Source organism: Colius striatus, chromosome 2 (genome assembly GCF_028858725.1).
Source record: "Colius striatus isolate bColStr4 chromosome 2, bColStr4.1.hap1, whole genome shotgun sequence".
NCBI classification, from domain to species: domain Eukaryota; kingdom Metazoa; phylum Chordata; class Aves; order Coliiformes; family Coliidae; genus Colius; species Colius striatus.
Window position 1 is genome coordinate 110596470 of NC_084760.1, and position 17190 is coordinate 110613659.

Consider the following 17190-nt stretch of genomic DNA (forward strand, 5'->3'; position numbering starts at 1 on the left):
GGCACAAAAAGGCACAGCCTCCTAGAACAGAATCCTGGAGATGCAACTCCTACTTGCTGAATGAAAAGCAGGGGAGGATTTTTCCTGGAGTACGCAGCCCTGGGAGGACCGGGGTGGATGGGAGGATCCCCATAGGGGGACCAGACTTCAGCAGACAAACCCTGTCTGGTGCTGGGTCAAGCAGAGCTGCTGTTGTCCTCCACGTGTCTCACCACCAAAGGTCTTCCTCTGTCCTGCTTGTTTTGGGGAGGAGGAGGCAAGTCAGTGGGCACAAAGGTCAATAGTTTTTTATTTCCATCTCCCTGTGACCCACTTGCTGCTGAACAACACCACTGCCAATATTTTCTTTTGCTTTAGGAAAATGTCTTTCACCTTCTCACCCACATGGCCTGATAAAAACATGGGGAGGAATGGAAAAACTCTTGATGGGAAATATGCGAAGCTCTTTGGCCACTTTGTGTAGGGAGCAGAGTTCAAAGAGGGTGATGTTGCTCATCCAGAGGGTGACAGGCAGCGGCTGTGCAAAAGGGCAGATCAAAGCCAGAAAACACCCTCCCTCCTTGGCCTCGTGGTTCCCAAAACTCTTGAGAGCAGCATTATCATGTTTTTCTCAAAGCCATGTAGGTTTTTCTTCAGTTACAGCACACCTGTGGTTTCCAACATTCCGGAATCTTCATGGAAAGGAGGACTCATGCAATGAATTGAAGCAACAACCTTGCTTTCCTTAGTTCATTTAGGTTATCCCTAAGACTTCTTAAGAGCAATACATGGAAGTCAAGAGACCTGTGAAACACAATTATGTTCATATGTTAGTGCCAAATCTGGTTTGATTTTTATGCTGCTTTGTGGAAGCTTTGTGTCCATATCTGGCCAACCTAGTAAAGCACAGAAATAAAATTACATTAATAACTCCAGGGAAATCAAAAGTATTCTTCAGTGTTTAGAATCAAGCAGGGATTTAAATTCTTTACTGAATCATCTTCTTTGCACTAGAGTGTAGACCACTTGAATCACCAAACCTGTCTGACAGGCACCAACAGCATACATTCCCATTCAAGCACCCTCCTAGGATGAGGTTGGCTTCTACTCTTGAAAGGCTATAGAAACCCAGGACAGATTTCCATAAGGGATTTTTCTCTTCCCATTACTTGCCACGACCCTAAAAAACAGGCACTGATCAATTGGCTGTCATGCTAAGAAACTGGAGAGTCTTCTTCATACTTACTCATCTTTTGCAAGTGATTGCTTTTCCTACCTGTTTCATGCTTCCATGGGCTTTCTGCTTGCTCTGGGATGCAGGACTGTGCTCACAGAGCAGCCGTCTTTGTCCTGGATGCTGCATAGATGCTGGACACCTCCTGGGATCTCCATCTATACACATACACACACACACACACACACATCCCCTCCAATTTCTGACACACCCAACAGCAAGAGTCAGGTACACCATTTGGAGCAGTACCTCTACTTGGGCAGTTTGTAACACAATAATGAAATAATGTCATCTCTTGTTAATTTTAGAAGTGGAACTGCTAAACCCTTAAAAAACTTTTTATTCTGCCAAGTGTTCAACAGATGTTTAGGAAACATCTCCAACAGTCAAGTTCATTCATGTGTGGGAATATACAAGGTATTTCCTTCTCCTGCAGTAAATCAAAACCACCAAGTCTGAGGGTGACATTTTCAATGCAAGCAGCCGGAGCCCTACGTTCAGCCTTAGGTATCTAAGTGCCAAAATATGTCTTTCACCAGTTTTTTTTCTTCCAGAAAGCCTAGTCTGAAGCAATCAATTAGGTCTCTAATACCTTCTTTACTCCCAGTTGCTACTGCAACAGACAGTAATAATGACATATACTTACTCTTGCCCGTTCACTGGAGCCCTTAACGTTCCCAATTGCACAGTGGAGATAACAAAGGGCAGAGTTAAGGTTAATTATACAACTACTTTCCAGACTTGTGACACAGGTCTCCCTGTGCACACTTTTGTCCTTTATCAGCCCTTTCTGAAACTGAAAACCAGGAAGAATGGAAGTTCGGAAGGAAAACGAGAAATGATTTATTCATAAATACATCTGCAAGGAGTTTCCAAACTGCAACTTCCATTCTTCAGTGTTTCAGGCATGTCCCACGGTGGCTACTGTAATATCAGAGGAATGCTTACTCCTGCTACTGCTGCTAATCTGGGAGCAGTCACGTGGCTCTTGTATAATCTCTCTCTCTCCAAAAATTTGACTCTTAACCTTCCCTTGCTACAGACATGATGTATATTGCATTGACATGCTTCCAAGTAGCAAACATGCAAAACCCTGACCTATAAGCAAAGCAAAGGGGAAAAAAAGAGATATTTCTGAGAATAAAATTCTGTGAGGCTGCAGGAAAGGGAGAAATCTGCCTTGGTCATTTCTGTTTGCCCTCACCTAGGAATTACTTTGGAATAAAGAGCAAAATGTTACTCTGAAGAGAAGGAGAAAAAGAAAAGGTGTTCTGAGGTAGAAATTAAAAAAAAAAAGAGGAAAACGGGAGGAGCGGGCAGAGAGGCTCATTATTTATTTATTTTCGCTCGTTTATGTGTCAGATGAAGCTGAAAGCTGCCAGATAGCTTCTTTTCGACAGCTTGAAGTTACTGTTGGGAACAGATCCATGTATGGAAGCAAAAGCAGAAAAGCATAGATAAGCTGAGATCCAGCTATGCAAACCATCTTTAGAGACACTTAAAGGACAAGCACCCCAGCTCCTTTCTTTCTGGTAAATGTAGAGTCGCTATCATATGAGGGCTTTTTTCCATTCTGCTTTACCCACAACGGCTGAGACTCGGCTGGGGTAAGTGAAAAGCAATTCAAGCATTTCTTGGGAACACCTAGGGATTCGGGTAGACAGACATCCTGAGAAAAGCCATAAATCTGGGGCTATGGGATGACTCCAATACCTGGATAGCGATTAAGCTCTCTGAGAAAGGAACATGACATATAACAGCTTTGCCGCTGGAGGGACAGAAATTTTCCGAGTGTCTGAAAGTGGTGAGAGAAAAATGTTGGAAAAGCAAACGTTTTATCACCCATGAAGTGGCTTTACAGGCTGACTGATGTTAGAGCTTCAGCAGTGGGCAGAGGAACGAGAGGGTTCGGTGGTGGCTTCCAGTGGCTGAGCCTTTTTGTGCTTCCGTTTCAAAAAATTGATAAAAATAGTCAAGGGATTTTTCTTCCCTGGTCTGTCCTACTTTCGTTTTGAGAAACATGTCTCATTTGGGTTGAGCTGACTGGACATTAGGAAGGGCTTGTTGTAAATGACTGTTGTTTTTCTTGGCACTTGAAGGCAGTTTCTCAATGTTTCTCTGTAGATTTGAGGTTGATTACATCCTGTGCAAGGATTTTTGGTACAGTTTTAACTGCCATTACAGTATTGTGAAAGTCGACCCCAGCAAAAAAACAGCTGTGTGCTATTGTGGAGATTTCCAAAGCGCTGCAGTAATAGCCCTCCTTCAAACCAGCTCTGAAATGTGTTAGTTCTGTGAACTGGACACTGTCAAAAAAAGCAGAATATACTCTTGGCAGAGAAGCTTTCTCCACGGAAGTGTTTTGTTAAAAAGAACACAAAAATAAAAGCTTTTTGTAGCCTTGGCTTAAAATCTTGTTGGTTTGCAGCGGTACAGTTAAACGTGAGTTTTTTCCTTAAATGCTACAGAACGGCATTTGTGGAACTGTTCATGTGCTTTTGGGTGTTATAATAACAGTATTCATATTCCCACTGCAAAGTGCTAGGTAAAGCTTTCTAATTTTTCAGATGGTTAATAGACTAGAAAAAAAATGTTAGAGCAGGTGAAGGGAAATTATACAGAAAGAACTGAAAATAATATTGGGACTGTGAGTGAAATTGGAGATTTCCAGAGATACGAAGGATGATTGTAAAGGGAAATTACTAGACCACAAATGTCATAAACATTTCCATTCATGAATGAAAATGCTTTCCCTTGTCGTTACATAAGAACATAATGGAAGTGTTTGCTTGTAACTTCATAGTAGAGTCTGCAGTTGGGAGGACCCGTGCATATGGGCATCGCTTCCCCTTATTTAGCCAGCATTTCTATGGGCATTCCCACATTCCTTGTTTTCATACTCACTGAAGTACAAATCTTCTCTTTATCTGATGACGTCTCAAGTGCTGAAAGAAAGTACTCAAGCTGCAGCTGAAATTTCTCCGTGCCAGGCAAACTGATTTTTTTTGACGAGTGCCTTTCAAATACGTATCACTTGTCTGCAGAAATAGTAGCACAGAAATTAATCTTTAAGTGACCAGGGTCAGTAGATGGCTTTTTAATTGCTATTGAGTCATTAGCAAATAAACCCTTTTGCCATTGTTGCTATGAAAGAACACTTCTGCATTTCACACTTCCTCAGATTGCTTCTATTTTCTGTTAGATGTAGTTCTGTTTTATAAGTTGCTGTGAGTCTGCTGATAAAGAACAACTTTTCCTTAATTTTTCCTTCTTTTTCTTTTGTTTCTCCCGTGTTTCTTCAAGGCTATGCACTTCCCTCTTCCCCAGACAAATAGTAGCTCATGTGCATGATCTCCAAGAAAGGTCTTATCCAACAGTTCCTGTGTGCAGGTTAGGAAGAGGGTGGCAGGATGGAGCTGGAAAAGCTGAGACCTCTTTAATTTAATCTTCCCGTTTGGCCCAGGGCCTGGGGCATTTTGTCTCAGTAGACAAAGTCCTGATGGCAGGAGTCATCACTGAGTTCCCAGCCCCAGGGTAGCCCATCCTTTATGCCCTCCTCCTTGCCTCCTTCTCTCAGAAGCACTTTCAGGCGGGCTGCGTTATCACTAATGTTTATTACTGTTATTATCAGTGTAGTAGCTATTATTAATATTTACTATTGATTAGTCATGGGGATTGCTAGTGTTTGTTTGGTCCCTTGTGCAAAGCTGATGGCATCTCATTCAGAGACCCTAGACGTGAATATACACAGTCATAGGAAGCATTAGCGATAGTATCACTACCATGTCTTTTATAAGTGACTAGTCATTATGAGTGCTGCAGTCTCTGAGCATCCGCCACGAGGTCCTCCCACGCACCACTCTTTGCCAGAGTGCAGGGAGGAGAGGGGGAAGGGGGAGCTCTGTTCTTTCTCACAATCAGAAAGAGTAAGGCTGCTGAGCTGAGTTCGGGCAACACAAAACCCGGGAGTCGGTAACAAGGACAAAGCTGAGCTCAGACCTTATTCTTACTAGCTGTGCACAAGGATAAAGTTGCCCTCACCACTTGTAGCAGATAAGAATATGTTCTCTTTCTTGTGCAAGGCACAGAGGGCTTCTAGGCACACTGGTGGTTTGTGTCCCCTGAATTTTAGTGGCTATCAAAAAAACACCAACACACTTGGGTTTCAGGCATCAGGCAGGTAGAAGTCTTTGCACCTGACATCCACAACTCTTTCCTCAATTCAGACTTTCTTGTGAGAAGGCAAGGCCACGTTTGTAGTTTATAGTGCACCCAAGAAGAGAGCATCCTCAAAATAAATCACACAGAGGAAACCTACACCGTGAAATCTCTCAGTGAGGATTTAAACTGGCTCTGGCTTGCAGTAAGCCCATTGTGTTTTCTCCTCCTTCAGACAAATTCAGTATTTTTTTATTGTGATTCCTGAAGGATGGAGTTTGGAGATCATATCTGCCTTTTCTCTAGTAAGTCAAGTGATTGGAGCAGATTCTGGAGTCGCATTGACAGACTCATCCAGTCCTTTGACCAAGTACATTGTATTGCCTATGTTCTAGAAGAATGGGCTTCATGTGAGGGCTCTGCCAGTTCCCAGCCTAAAGACCTGCAGACCCATTTGCCAATTCAAATCTAGTTTGCCCAACGAATTAAGGCCTGAAGAACACGATGTTCCAAAAAAACCAATATGCAGTTTTCTTGCCCCCAAAACATCATCTTCCTATTCTTGTCTCTCCTCTTTCTGGGTAAAGGACAATGATCTGTCTGGGGAGAGTTTCACCTGAGGACTCACAAAGACAAGCAGTTTTCTAGAAGGAGTGGCATTTTAGGAAAAGTTTGTGTTTGCAGGCTAAGTTTGTGTTTGCAGGCTGCAAGCACCACATGGAAATATTGCAGCATGTACCATGGCACTTGCTGCTTAAAATCTCATGGGTAGCAGCACAAATATGTCAGATATCTTCTATACACGTGGCCATAATCCTTTAGAATAAGAGGAGAACTTCAGATGAGAAGTGAAAATAACCTGTGTTTTAGAGAAGCTGTGCTACCATTTTTGTTTCATTGTGTTAAACTCTGGGCCATCCAACCTCACAAACTTTATGTTCTTTATAAAAATTATGTGTATAATAACTAACTGCACAGCATGGAGATGTGGATAAATAACCCTCAATAGCCTCAGCTGGTCTAAATCTAGCTGTCATTTTTGGTCATTTACAGACATGAACTACTCCAGAATTTCCATTCTATCATACAGGTTGCCTTTAATGCCAGGTTGCAGTGTAGCCCTCATAAAATAGCTCTGGATGATACAAAGTTTTCAGGTACTCAGAACCTCACTAGCAAACTGAACCATGGTATTGCTGAATTGCGCTCCCACAGGAGGAATCCTGGTGCTGGGGTTTGCAGGCAAGCCAATTCAGCAAATGGAGAAACCCTCTTCACAAATGCAGGAAAAAATGATCTGATATCAGGGTTGCAAGCCCCTTGAGCTAAAAAGCTCAGTTCCAGAGGTGCCCAGGGTGTTTTCCCCAAGCATTTATCAAGATGTGCCAGCAGGCTGGCTAGGGACGTGACTTCAAAGATCTGCTGCTGTTCCAGTGTGCTTCAGATGGGCTCCAGCCGTGGCCCTCACTCTTCAGAACCACCATTTGCTGATCTCTGCTGCTATGGGAAGTGCCAACACATGACAGCTTTAAGCAGTGATGGTGTCTTCTGCCAATTTAACAGGTAGAGCAGGCAATTTATTAGTTGACATTCATTTTGAAGTTCATCCTTTAAGAAACTCAGTATTATTCTGGCAACACATGGGAGGAAAACATAGCAACAATACAGTAAATCTGGAGGTCTTCAAAACTCAGTTTATTCTTATCTAGGACTCCAGCCGTCACTGTGATCTAATCATAAATGTATTCTTATTGCATGGGGTCACTGCAGGGCGAGGCTGAAGTTGTTTTGACTTCCATACTTCAACATATTTGGACTTCTTTTATATTTAGTGCTGAACTTCCTCCTGAGCTTGGGATGTTTGTTTTTAGGATCTTTCCCAAATCCTTGGAATGCTGAACTCTGACGTTGCTAACATAAAATGCAGGTTTCAATTTGTGAGCTTTCTCGTTGAGCCTGTGCGGGATAAGTTTCACCAGAAGTTTTGTCCTTGGGATGTTTCCCAGGTTATCCCACAGACCATGGCATAGCCTGGAGCTTGCAGACTAATCCTGCATGACACCACCTCACACCATTTCCTGCTCTTCTTGAGAGTTGTCCTTCCTTTCATCGGAACACCAAATTGGCTGTTCTTTCCCTCTTACATAAGCAAAAGCAGGAAACTAGAGAAAAATGTGAAAATGGAAAAATAACAATGCATGGAAAGTGTCCTGCAAAACTGTTGCAGCCTTTCTATTACCCCACCAAGGCTTCCTGAGTCCTTGTTGGAAAGTTCTGCACAGGAAATGTTACCTTTCTGCTTCCTTCTCTTCTTTGAGGTATATCAGACACCCTTATGTTGCAACACGGCCAGAATGGGGTTGTGGTCGGCTCTTTGTCAGCTGGATGGGTCACTGCCGACTGCCTGGGCAGCAATGTGCAAGGAGACAAATGGCCTGCCACCATCTTGGGCTGCTGTGCAGTACCAAACCCACTGGGCTGGGATCCTTTGATGCAATCTACCTGGAAATGCTTTTCCAGACAACTAGACCTCCAGGGCTATAGGGAGATCTCACCAAAGTGCAGAGTTCCATCTGTAATGTTCAACAAGTATTAGGAAGCAAAGGACAGGACGTGAGCTTAGTGGAGGTGATGAAGGGGCCTGGCCCACAGTGGTTTGGGCAGGGCTTCAGCATGTGAGGTCTCAGGCAGAAGCCTGAAGGGTCCTGAAACAGCTAAGGCAATGTGCTTGACCTGAGAGCAGCTCTGACCACTCTCAGGCTTTCTGCGTGTGCCTAGGGCTTGATGGACCATGCCCTACAACCTCTTCACCCTTCCAAATCAGCTTGCTTTGATGCCTGCTTCCAACAGTATCACTCATGCACCAAGGTTTAGGCTCTATTGTCGGAATATGGAGCCTCTCTCTTTGAAACAGCCCCCTCCCATGCTGATTCCCAACATCAGCAGTCACCATATCCATTCACTGGAACATGGAAGCAAAACCAAGGTGACATCTACTTTCCCAGCATCTAGCTCATTGTTTTTGCTGTAGTTTGGCAAGTGTGATATTAGAAATACCCCATGTTATCTTTTTTTTTGGCTTACAGAAAGGCTTCCAGCAGAGATCTAGTGTTTCTACCCTAGAAGCAGCAATAAACATTTGGATTTGCTGCTAACATGTTGAGACTGCCAACATGTACACAGTGAAAGTAAACCCTTGCTGTGGCCACAGACCACAACATGCTAGTGCTCCATGGTATTATCCTGTTATTTAGTGAGTCATTGTCGCTGCTGAGAAGTACACGCTGTCGAATAAGTTGCTAACAATAACACTGGATGTGAGAGACAAGTGTTTGTTTTACTCTGGTGTAACTTATTCCATATGCTCCTTTAAAACACGTTACATGTTAATTCACTTTGGCCTTCCAACTATTATTTCAAGATGACCTCCCGGATTTAGCTTGCTTTCAGAGCATGGCTGTTTGAAGCAAGGCTCTGGAAGCATCTCTTGTCCAGGATAAATGCCAAGTTCAGGAGCAAGACACGTTCTGGATTGCCCTGTCGTTAGCTAGATAAGTCAGTCTCCATTTTTATTGGTTGTCCAGAATAGTGATGTTTACTGCTGCTCTGCTGCCTGCTGTGATACCTTTCAGATGTAAGCCACATGGTATACCAATGCTTTGGCACAAGACAGAAGCCATATCCAGACTGAGGGGATAATATAGGTGTAACTTCTAAGCATTTACCTCCTATGTGTGTTTTTCCAAGTTGCTGATGAGGCAAAGCTCTGTGGAAACCTAGCAGTTTTTCCAAATATTCTTGGTAGTGTTAATTCATGGGCAAAATACTGCAAGAAAAGAGATTTTCACCTCTACAAGATGTTCTCATTGCACTCCTCGGTTACGTTACTCAAAGGTTTAACACAACAAGCTCCAGCACCACAGTGGACCCTTGTGTGAGGTCCTGCAGTCGTGGCCCTGCCATGTTCTGTACTGAGCCTAGTCCTTAGCACAGCTTGAAAAACAAAAGCATAAAAAAATTCTCTAATTTTTTAATTCTTTTTGCCACTGGTTATGGAAAAGAGGTGCTCTGAGAAGCATCTTTCTTGATAACTGAGAGATTTACCTTTTGCCTTGAGTTGATCTGAAGTGATTTTCTGAGAACAAGAGTAACTGATACTTAGAGCATTTTAGAGCCTTGCTGAAAACCTCATCCTTCCCCTCAAGTGTCACACATTTCCAACTTAACCTAGACAAAAGAGTTAAATCATGAAGGTTCTCTGCTGTGAGTGTGTATGAGGATCTCTGTGATCTTATGGAGGAGAATAGTGTGTACAGAGGATCCACTTTTTAAGATCAGAGAACAGTTTGTACTGCCTGCCATTGAAAATCTGCTTAGTGGGCAATCATTTGTCTATTCAGCAGCCAATCATTGGGTAAGATTCAGGACAAATCCTGAGTATTTTAGGAAAATTTGTTGGTCCTCTTCTAGACATTTGATAAACTCCATTATAAATCACCAAAGGATCCATAATTCAGTGACAGTCCTTGTGTTTTCAGAGGCTGGGGCAAGGCCTGTCTAGGTGTGCACCTTGTGTGGTGCACCTTCATGTGTGCCTGGAAAGAGCCTCAGTGTATTAAACTTCCTGAAGATATGCTTCCACAATAATGCACTAGAAAACTTTTGGCCTTTTTCCCCTAATTTCTGTGTTCTTACCTTAAAAATAACTAGGCAGACTATTTTTAGCACGCTTTGTTGCATAGACCTAGAGGAATGCTACAAAACAGGACAGGTTTGTGAGCCTTACAAGCTGTGCCACTGCTCATCTTTTCTAGACATTTTCTGTCCCTGTTGATAAAAACATACCCAATTGTAATGTTCTTCTCTTTGAAACAGACAGTCTGATTATCTTGAAACATGCCTTGATGTATGCAGCCTACAGAAAATTACAGAACAAGACAAGTTTGAAGACTCTAACCTTAGTAAAGCTGATGTTTTGCCAGCACAAACTCCCTGCCTTCATCTGAGTTATATCTTCATTTCTTGTCTTTGGAGTGGATTTTATTTGACATGTGGCCTTTCTTTTGTGCCTGTAGCTTGTTCAGAGGCTTCGCTTTAGCCAGTTCTTTCACCCCAAAACCATCTCCAGGAAGCCACTATGGTGAGTTGGGCTCTTTGAAGAGCTGAATGTGTGCTGAATGGGGCAGAAGCGATTGACATCAGGTACAGTCAAGCACATGCATAGCTCTTTTGTCATGTTGTTCCCTGTATTAGTCCTCAGCTGCTGAACTCCTGTGGTGCCATGTCTACACTTAATATCCTCTGTAGAGTCAGTCTGGAGAAATGGAGACTAGGAAGACAAAGTCAGGCTGTTAAGGAAGGGAAGGGCAATGTGGTTAGGTAATACATACCCTTCAGGGGTTTCCTCACCAGTAGCAGGGAGACAGCTCTCATTAATCCCAAAGCACACCAAGTCCCTCCTGACCATGAAGGCAAGCTGGACACAAGAAAGTGGAAACAGCAGGTTTATTGTCCTGCTTCAATCGGTCGTAATTAAGCACAGGGCTGATCAACAGCCCCCAGTCAATCCTGAATATGCTACTTGCTTATATGCAGGTTTTGCCTCATTTATTTTCTCCAAATTCTGCTTCTTTACCAAGTTCCCCTCCTCCCAGCCAAGCCATCCACCTGTATTTACTTTTCCTTCACTGACCCCAGGTTTTCTGGCTTTATACACTTATTTGGCACTCATGACATGGTTGCCTTGGTAATTTCTACCTCAGTCAGCAATTAGGCTGGTACTGTGCTTTTGTTATATGCAATGTTTCTCTTTTCTACCATTTTTCAAGCTGCTATCTAGGTAGTGTAACTACTAATCAGAGATGATCAGCTGAATATACATTACTCTTGTGATATACAGGTTCTGGTTTTTATCATAGCCCTACTATATGTTGCATCGTATATAGCCAGGTGTTAACCAAAGACATTATTTTGTCTTTGCTATGAGAAGTGCTCATGTGTGCCCTTGTGTTGTTGTCTTATTCGTGTTGCAGTTTGGTCAGGGCAGGCTATTTGTGTACCTCAACTTGCAGTCCACAGTGGGACAAGCTCCCAGCAGGGCAAGTGAAAGGGACTGCCATGGCAGGACAAATGTTTCCAGCACAAGCTTTCCTGTGCTGCCAGCGCTTGGGAGCATTTAGGTAAGCTTCAAGGTTCCTTATGGCTGAGCACGATAAATTAAGGGAAGAATTTGCTGAGTTTAATGATTATAAGCCTGGAGGAAACCTTGACAGGACAAAACCCAACAATCTCTTTTCCCCAGTGTCTCACTGGCTAAATGGCACATCTGCCCAGGAAATTGGCTGCCAGCCTGGAACCAAGGTGAGTCTGCTCACAGATCGCATGAGCTTTGAGAGCATTGCTGCCTAGATCTGCTCTCCCAGCGTGGCCCGATTTCCAGTGCTCTGGCTCTTTTCCTACACCTAATCGTTGTCCAAAGGCAGGTTTTCTTTTCTTTCACCCTACTAACCACAGCAGTGGATTTCTTTTTATGATGTGATGAATGTCTCTTGATCGTTCATTTCTCAGATACCTCTTCCTGCTGAAATGATGTTGAGAGCTAGGCCACCTACACTTCATCTGAACTCAACAGAGGTTTGCTTATCTTGATGTTAAAACCTTTCATGACACTGAGTTCTTTCTTTCTGCAGACAATCTAGCTGCCTACACCATTACTCTTATGGCTATAGAAAGCTTTTCCTCATGTCAAACTTCACTCTCCCTGCCAGTCGTTTAGCATCCTGATATCTTATTGACAGTAGGAGTGGAAAACATCTATTCTTTCAGATTTGAGAGGATATATATGTCTTCAACTTGATAGTCCTGCAATGTTTCGTCTTGAATCATGTCTTCTAGACTTCTCACTTCTCTGTTTTCCTCCCCCTGGTGTCTCTGCAGCTGTTGCCTGCCTTCTTGATGCCACTGGTCTTGTAAATACAGCTGTTAACTCTGGAGTCTACTGATGTCAAGTAAAATGCCAGATAGTGCTAACAGCACTGACACAAATACCAAAATACCACACTGATGTCTTGAGATACAGGGGCCAGAAAGCCTCCTACTTACTGACTGAGGTTCATATGGAAGGGAGCTGAGTGGAAGAGGAAACCCTGCTAAGACACTAGTCTGCTAAACATACAGCTGCTTACACAAGAGTGGACTGTTTCTACTGCCAGATCTCTGCTCTCCCAACAGTCATGCCACCCCATCCCTGCCATTCCCTTCATACCTACCACTGCACTGCTAGAGCAGGAGGTGCAGCAGCAGCCAGAGGATGCTGGAATCCCCCAGTCCCCGCTCTGCCCTGTCTCTCTGCTCTTCAGACACCACAGCAGCCCACGTTTTTGGACTGCCAGCTACACTCAGGAAATGGTCTCACCCGCTGAAGAGACGAGAACACTCGCAAAAGAGCAGGAGTTCATCTGAATAAGCAGAAATGCAGAGGGAAGAAATCAGAGCTTGCACAATCTGCATCAGGAAACATCTGCACACATACACGCATCTGTGTCCCCCCTGCACATACAAAACACAAGGATACAGCCTCAGAACCTGAACAGTTTTGCCAGAACCTGGGAACACCTTCCCATAAGAGCAGAAGATTTTTATAAGAGACTTAGGGATTTCTAATCATGAGGAAGGTGGCAAAGGAGCATTTTCAATCATTTTAAAGCATCATCACGATCCAGAAAGGCATGAAAAAGCCATTCAGCTCAGAGCAGCTTTCAAACAGGCTGTGTTTGAAATTCCAGGAGGGGATCACACTGACACGTGACAGCACAGGGAATTTGAAAGGAGAATCTGATATCACAAATGGTGGATTTCTCCAAAACCACCAGCAAAAAACAAACCCATAACTATTAAATAATCTCTAAGTTAAATCTGGTTTTCCTATGTTTCTCTCTCTTTTTTTGGTTAAATTCTCTTTACGTGCAGAGCTTTAATTAGTGTGTTTAGGACATGCAGCATTGGTTACTGCTCACTGCTGCTTGAGCATACAGCACAGAGAAAACAAACATTTTTGGTCTGTGGATCTTCAGAAGTACAAACAGAGCAAACTGTGGTTAAATAGCAAGGTCCTTGTGTGCACCAGTGAGAGTCCAGTCCCTGTCCATCGGACTCGCATCTAAGCTGTGTGGAGAGAAGGGAACTGGGGTAAGAACAGTGCTGCTGCCTCAGCTGTTCTAGGGACAGAGTCAGCCAGGAGCAAGGGCACATGCCTTCGCCAAGGTGCCTTGGGGAAGACTGAGGAGCACAGAAACTCCCAGACCCATGGGTCCTTGTGGCCTAAAATTGACTGCTGTATGCTGATAACAGCAGACAGCATGTTCCTTGGGACTCAGGGGCTAATCTGTGGCAGAGCTGGTCAGTGCTGGAGGGACACTCACCCAGGCAAGGTCACTTGGAGTTGAAACAAGGCAAAGTTGAGGCAGAGGTTGGTAAAGTCAAAGCAGCAAGGAGTAAGGGAAGATTTCTATAGCATAGATTATAGCCCATTAGAGTGAAGATAAGTTTCCCTTTAAGAGAAGTCATTTCAGATTCTCTTGTCTAACAGGCTTGGGTTTTGCAAGGTGGTCCAGCAGTTTCCTTGCTCTGAAATACATAAATAAAATATAAATAAGGTGCCTTATGCAGCTGAGGTCAGTCACTTCTTGCTTTTAATAAAAAAGTCTATTTTCCCTGAAATATCCAGGGCTGGCAAGCAGATGGCACAAAGGAGGCCAAATTACCTTCACACCCAGGGGCTGCAGCCAGAGTCATGCACTGCATCTGATTCCCCCCATGCCTCCCGCTGATAGCAGCAGGAACCTTGCACACCCATCAGATGAGGGATATGGCCTCCTGTGACACCAGAGCTGCTGAGGAAGCATCGCAGTCCTCAGTTTGTAGGACACAGGTCTCAGATATTGCCATATTATTATGATATAGAATCTTAGAATCTGTTTGGTTGGAAAAGACCTTTAAGGTCATCAAGTCCAACCACTAACCTCACACTACCAAGTCCATCCCTAAACCATATCCCTCAGCACCTCATCTATGTGCCTCCTCAGTCTCTCCAGGGATGGGGACTCCACCACTACCTGGGCAGCCTGGGACAGTGTCTGACAGCCCTCTTGGTGAAAAAGTTCTTTCTAATCTCCAATCTAAACCTCCCCTGGTGCAACTTGAGGCCTTTTCATCTTATCCTATCACTCATTACTGGAGAGAAGAGACCAACTCCCACCTTTCTACAACCTCCTGTCAGGTAGTTGTAAAGAGTGATGAGGTCTCCTTTCAGCCCCCTCTTCTCTAGGGTAAAGTAACCTCAGCTCCCTCAGACACTTCTCGTACTTTTGTTTTTTCTGTAAGTCCCAGCTCCTGGAGTCATGTGATTACATACTACTGTTTCATATCTCTTACTTCTATAACTTATTTCTGGTTACCAAGTAAATTGGAAAACCTCAGACCACAAGGTTTCAAAAGCAGAAGGCAAATCCAGAGAACACAACATTTGCTGCTTTTTAAATTCTGGATTTAGGGGAATATTTTTTTCCAGACAATTTTTTTCAAGGCCAGCACAGCCTTGGGATGGTGGTGAAAAGAGGTGGAACATGAAGTGGAGAGTGCTAGTGACTGCTTGATTGTAGTGCTGCTCTGGAGCTGGCACACTGCAGTTCAATGGCCCCTTGCCACTTGTCCTGGGGCAGTGGGATCCCTAAACTATTATTTCCACTGGGAAATGTGGTTTAGTTAACCTTGCATCTGCATTTTTAGTTCATGTATTCTGCAGTTTTATAACAAAGCTTCATTTTACAGGGGTGTGGTCGGGGGTGGTAGAATGGGCAGAGAGAAGATGCTTAGGGACAGGTAGTTCAGCAGGGGATATCTGATCCCTCATTTTCCAGCTGCCTAGGCTAGGAACTAGATTTTGCCAGTGAAATGAGGGTTGGAACTAGATGCTAGTATTAGCATACACTAGTGCTGAGACAAATGACAGCTATCAGAAGGCCTTTGAGTTCCTGCTTCTTTGAGAAGGGCAAGGAAACAGTTTGCGCCTTGTATGTCTCTTACATTAAGCCCAAGCGCTGAAGTTATTCTCACACGTGTTGAACTTTTCCTGTATATCCCTGATGACCAGAAAGCAGGGTTTTTTTGAGAAAGAAAAGTGAGATTCTGAAGCAGAATTTGAAGAGTGTGTGACTTGTTTTGTGGACTAGATGTTTGCAAAATACATACAGCTCTCTCCATTTCCAAGCTCCCTAAATTCATGCCCAGCCCTTATAACTAGTTCTGCCTTCAACCCCCACACAGCAGGTGGTTTCCAGTGCAAATATGCTTTTGTGTCTGCCACACACAAGCAATGCTCTGCAAAATTTGGCCAGTCAATGCTTCTTCCAGGAAAATGTTCTCCCAAGCTGTTACATGCTATGCTCATCAATTAGTGCTTCATGATTTGTTGTTTAAACCTGCACAAAACACAGCACAGAGCAAGTGCTTGGGGGAACACTCGAAAGCAGCACAAGTGTGATTTCTCCAGTTACCTCTGTGGGCTCCCAAAGCATTGCAGTGAGAGCAAACTGCCAATTTTTCACAGGCATGCCAAAACATCCCACTGAGCACTGCCTTCTCCATGGGGTATAGTCTTTACACTCATTTTTCCAGGGGTAGAAGACACCTTTCATATCCAAGACCTCTGGCTTGGCAATGACAACTGTCATGTGCTCAGACCTCCATGGGATCATCAGGACTTAGATTGTACCAGCTACTTGGAAACAGCAAAGGAGGCACTGCCTGGAGAGCTCAAAAATGAGTGTATGAGGTCCAGCACACAACATTGCCCTTCCTATTCAATGCCATGTCCTACTCCATCTGCCACATGTCTGAATGCTCCATTTATCCTCCCAACAGCAAAGGCAGGCTTGAAGGTGACAAGGAAAGTGAATGCTCAAAATGTTGGAAACTATGTTTCTGAGCATCTTTTTTAGAAACACCACCCTCAGGGATCTCCAGGTCTCTGCCAAGAACATGCAGATGAGAGGCAGAGAAGGTTCAGTGGGCGCACGCTCAGGTCTGCAGCGAGGAGCAAAGACAGATGGATGGCAAGCCAGAGGTGACATCCCATCTGCTTCTGGCATCTCCTGAGGGACTCAAGGAAAACCATGACTGAAGATAACTAACCAATGAGGACTCACTGGTTACCCTCCAGCATTATCTGAACTCAGAAAAACCGGAGCATCCCACTGAGGAGAAGTTCCAGACAAGGCCAAGAAAGGGTGGTAGGACAGCTGCTCAGAGGTAAGCATGCTGTGGCTGAGCTGAAGACTGACCTTGCCTTGAGCACTTGTCTCTTTCACAGGGAAAATATTCCTGAAAAACAGGCAGGAGTTTTTCAAGCAAGAAAGACCTGAGGGTTTGCATTCTCCTCCTCTGAGTTGTGCAGGAGCTGAGATGGCTTTTTTCACAAGGCTTTGAGCAAAGAATTGGCCTACACCATTCTGTCCCATGCTTGAGGCTACACAGTCCACCAACTTCACTCTTTGCAGAGAGGAATTGTCTTTCTGCTCTGCCTATGTAAACAATACCCAGAAACCTCTTCCAGCAACTGCAGAGAGATGCAGGCTGCTATCAGAACGAGCTGTGGGTGTGCACGAATGAATGAATGAGTGAGTGAACCATTCGTTAGCATTGGCATGAACATGTCCATGATTTTCAGACTACTAATCACTGGTTGTAAGCGCATTTGCAGTGATAGCTGTTCACTTTCATGATTTGCAGAGAGAGACAGGAAGGGAAGGGAGCTGGAGCAA

At 44.0% G+C, this 17190-nt stretch overlaps 1 protein-coding gene across 2 annotated transcripts in view; it reads left to right on the plus strand.

The window, feature by feature from the left end:
* Positions 1-2764: 2764 nt before the first annotated feature.
* Positions 2765-17190, plus strand: part of SLC8A1 (solute carrier family 8 member A1) — a 136544-nt gene continuing 122118 nt past the window's right edge. For both annotated transcript variants that reach the window (XM_061990394.1, XM_061990395.1), the window contains exon 1: positions 2765-2820. In XM_061990394.1, coding sequence (XP_061846378.1) covers positions 2768-2820 — 53 coding nt within the window. In that variant the 5' untranslated portion in view covers positions 2765-2767. The remainder of the gene's footprint in view (positions 2821-17190) is intronic.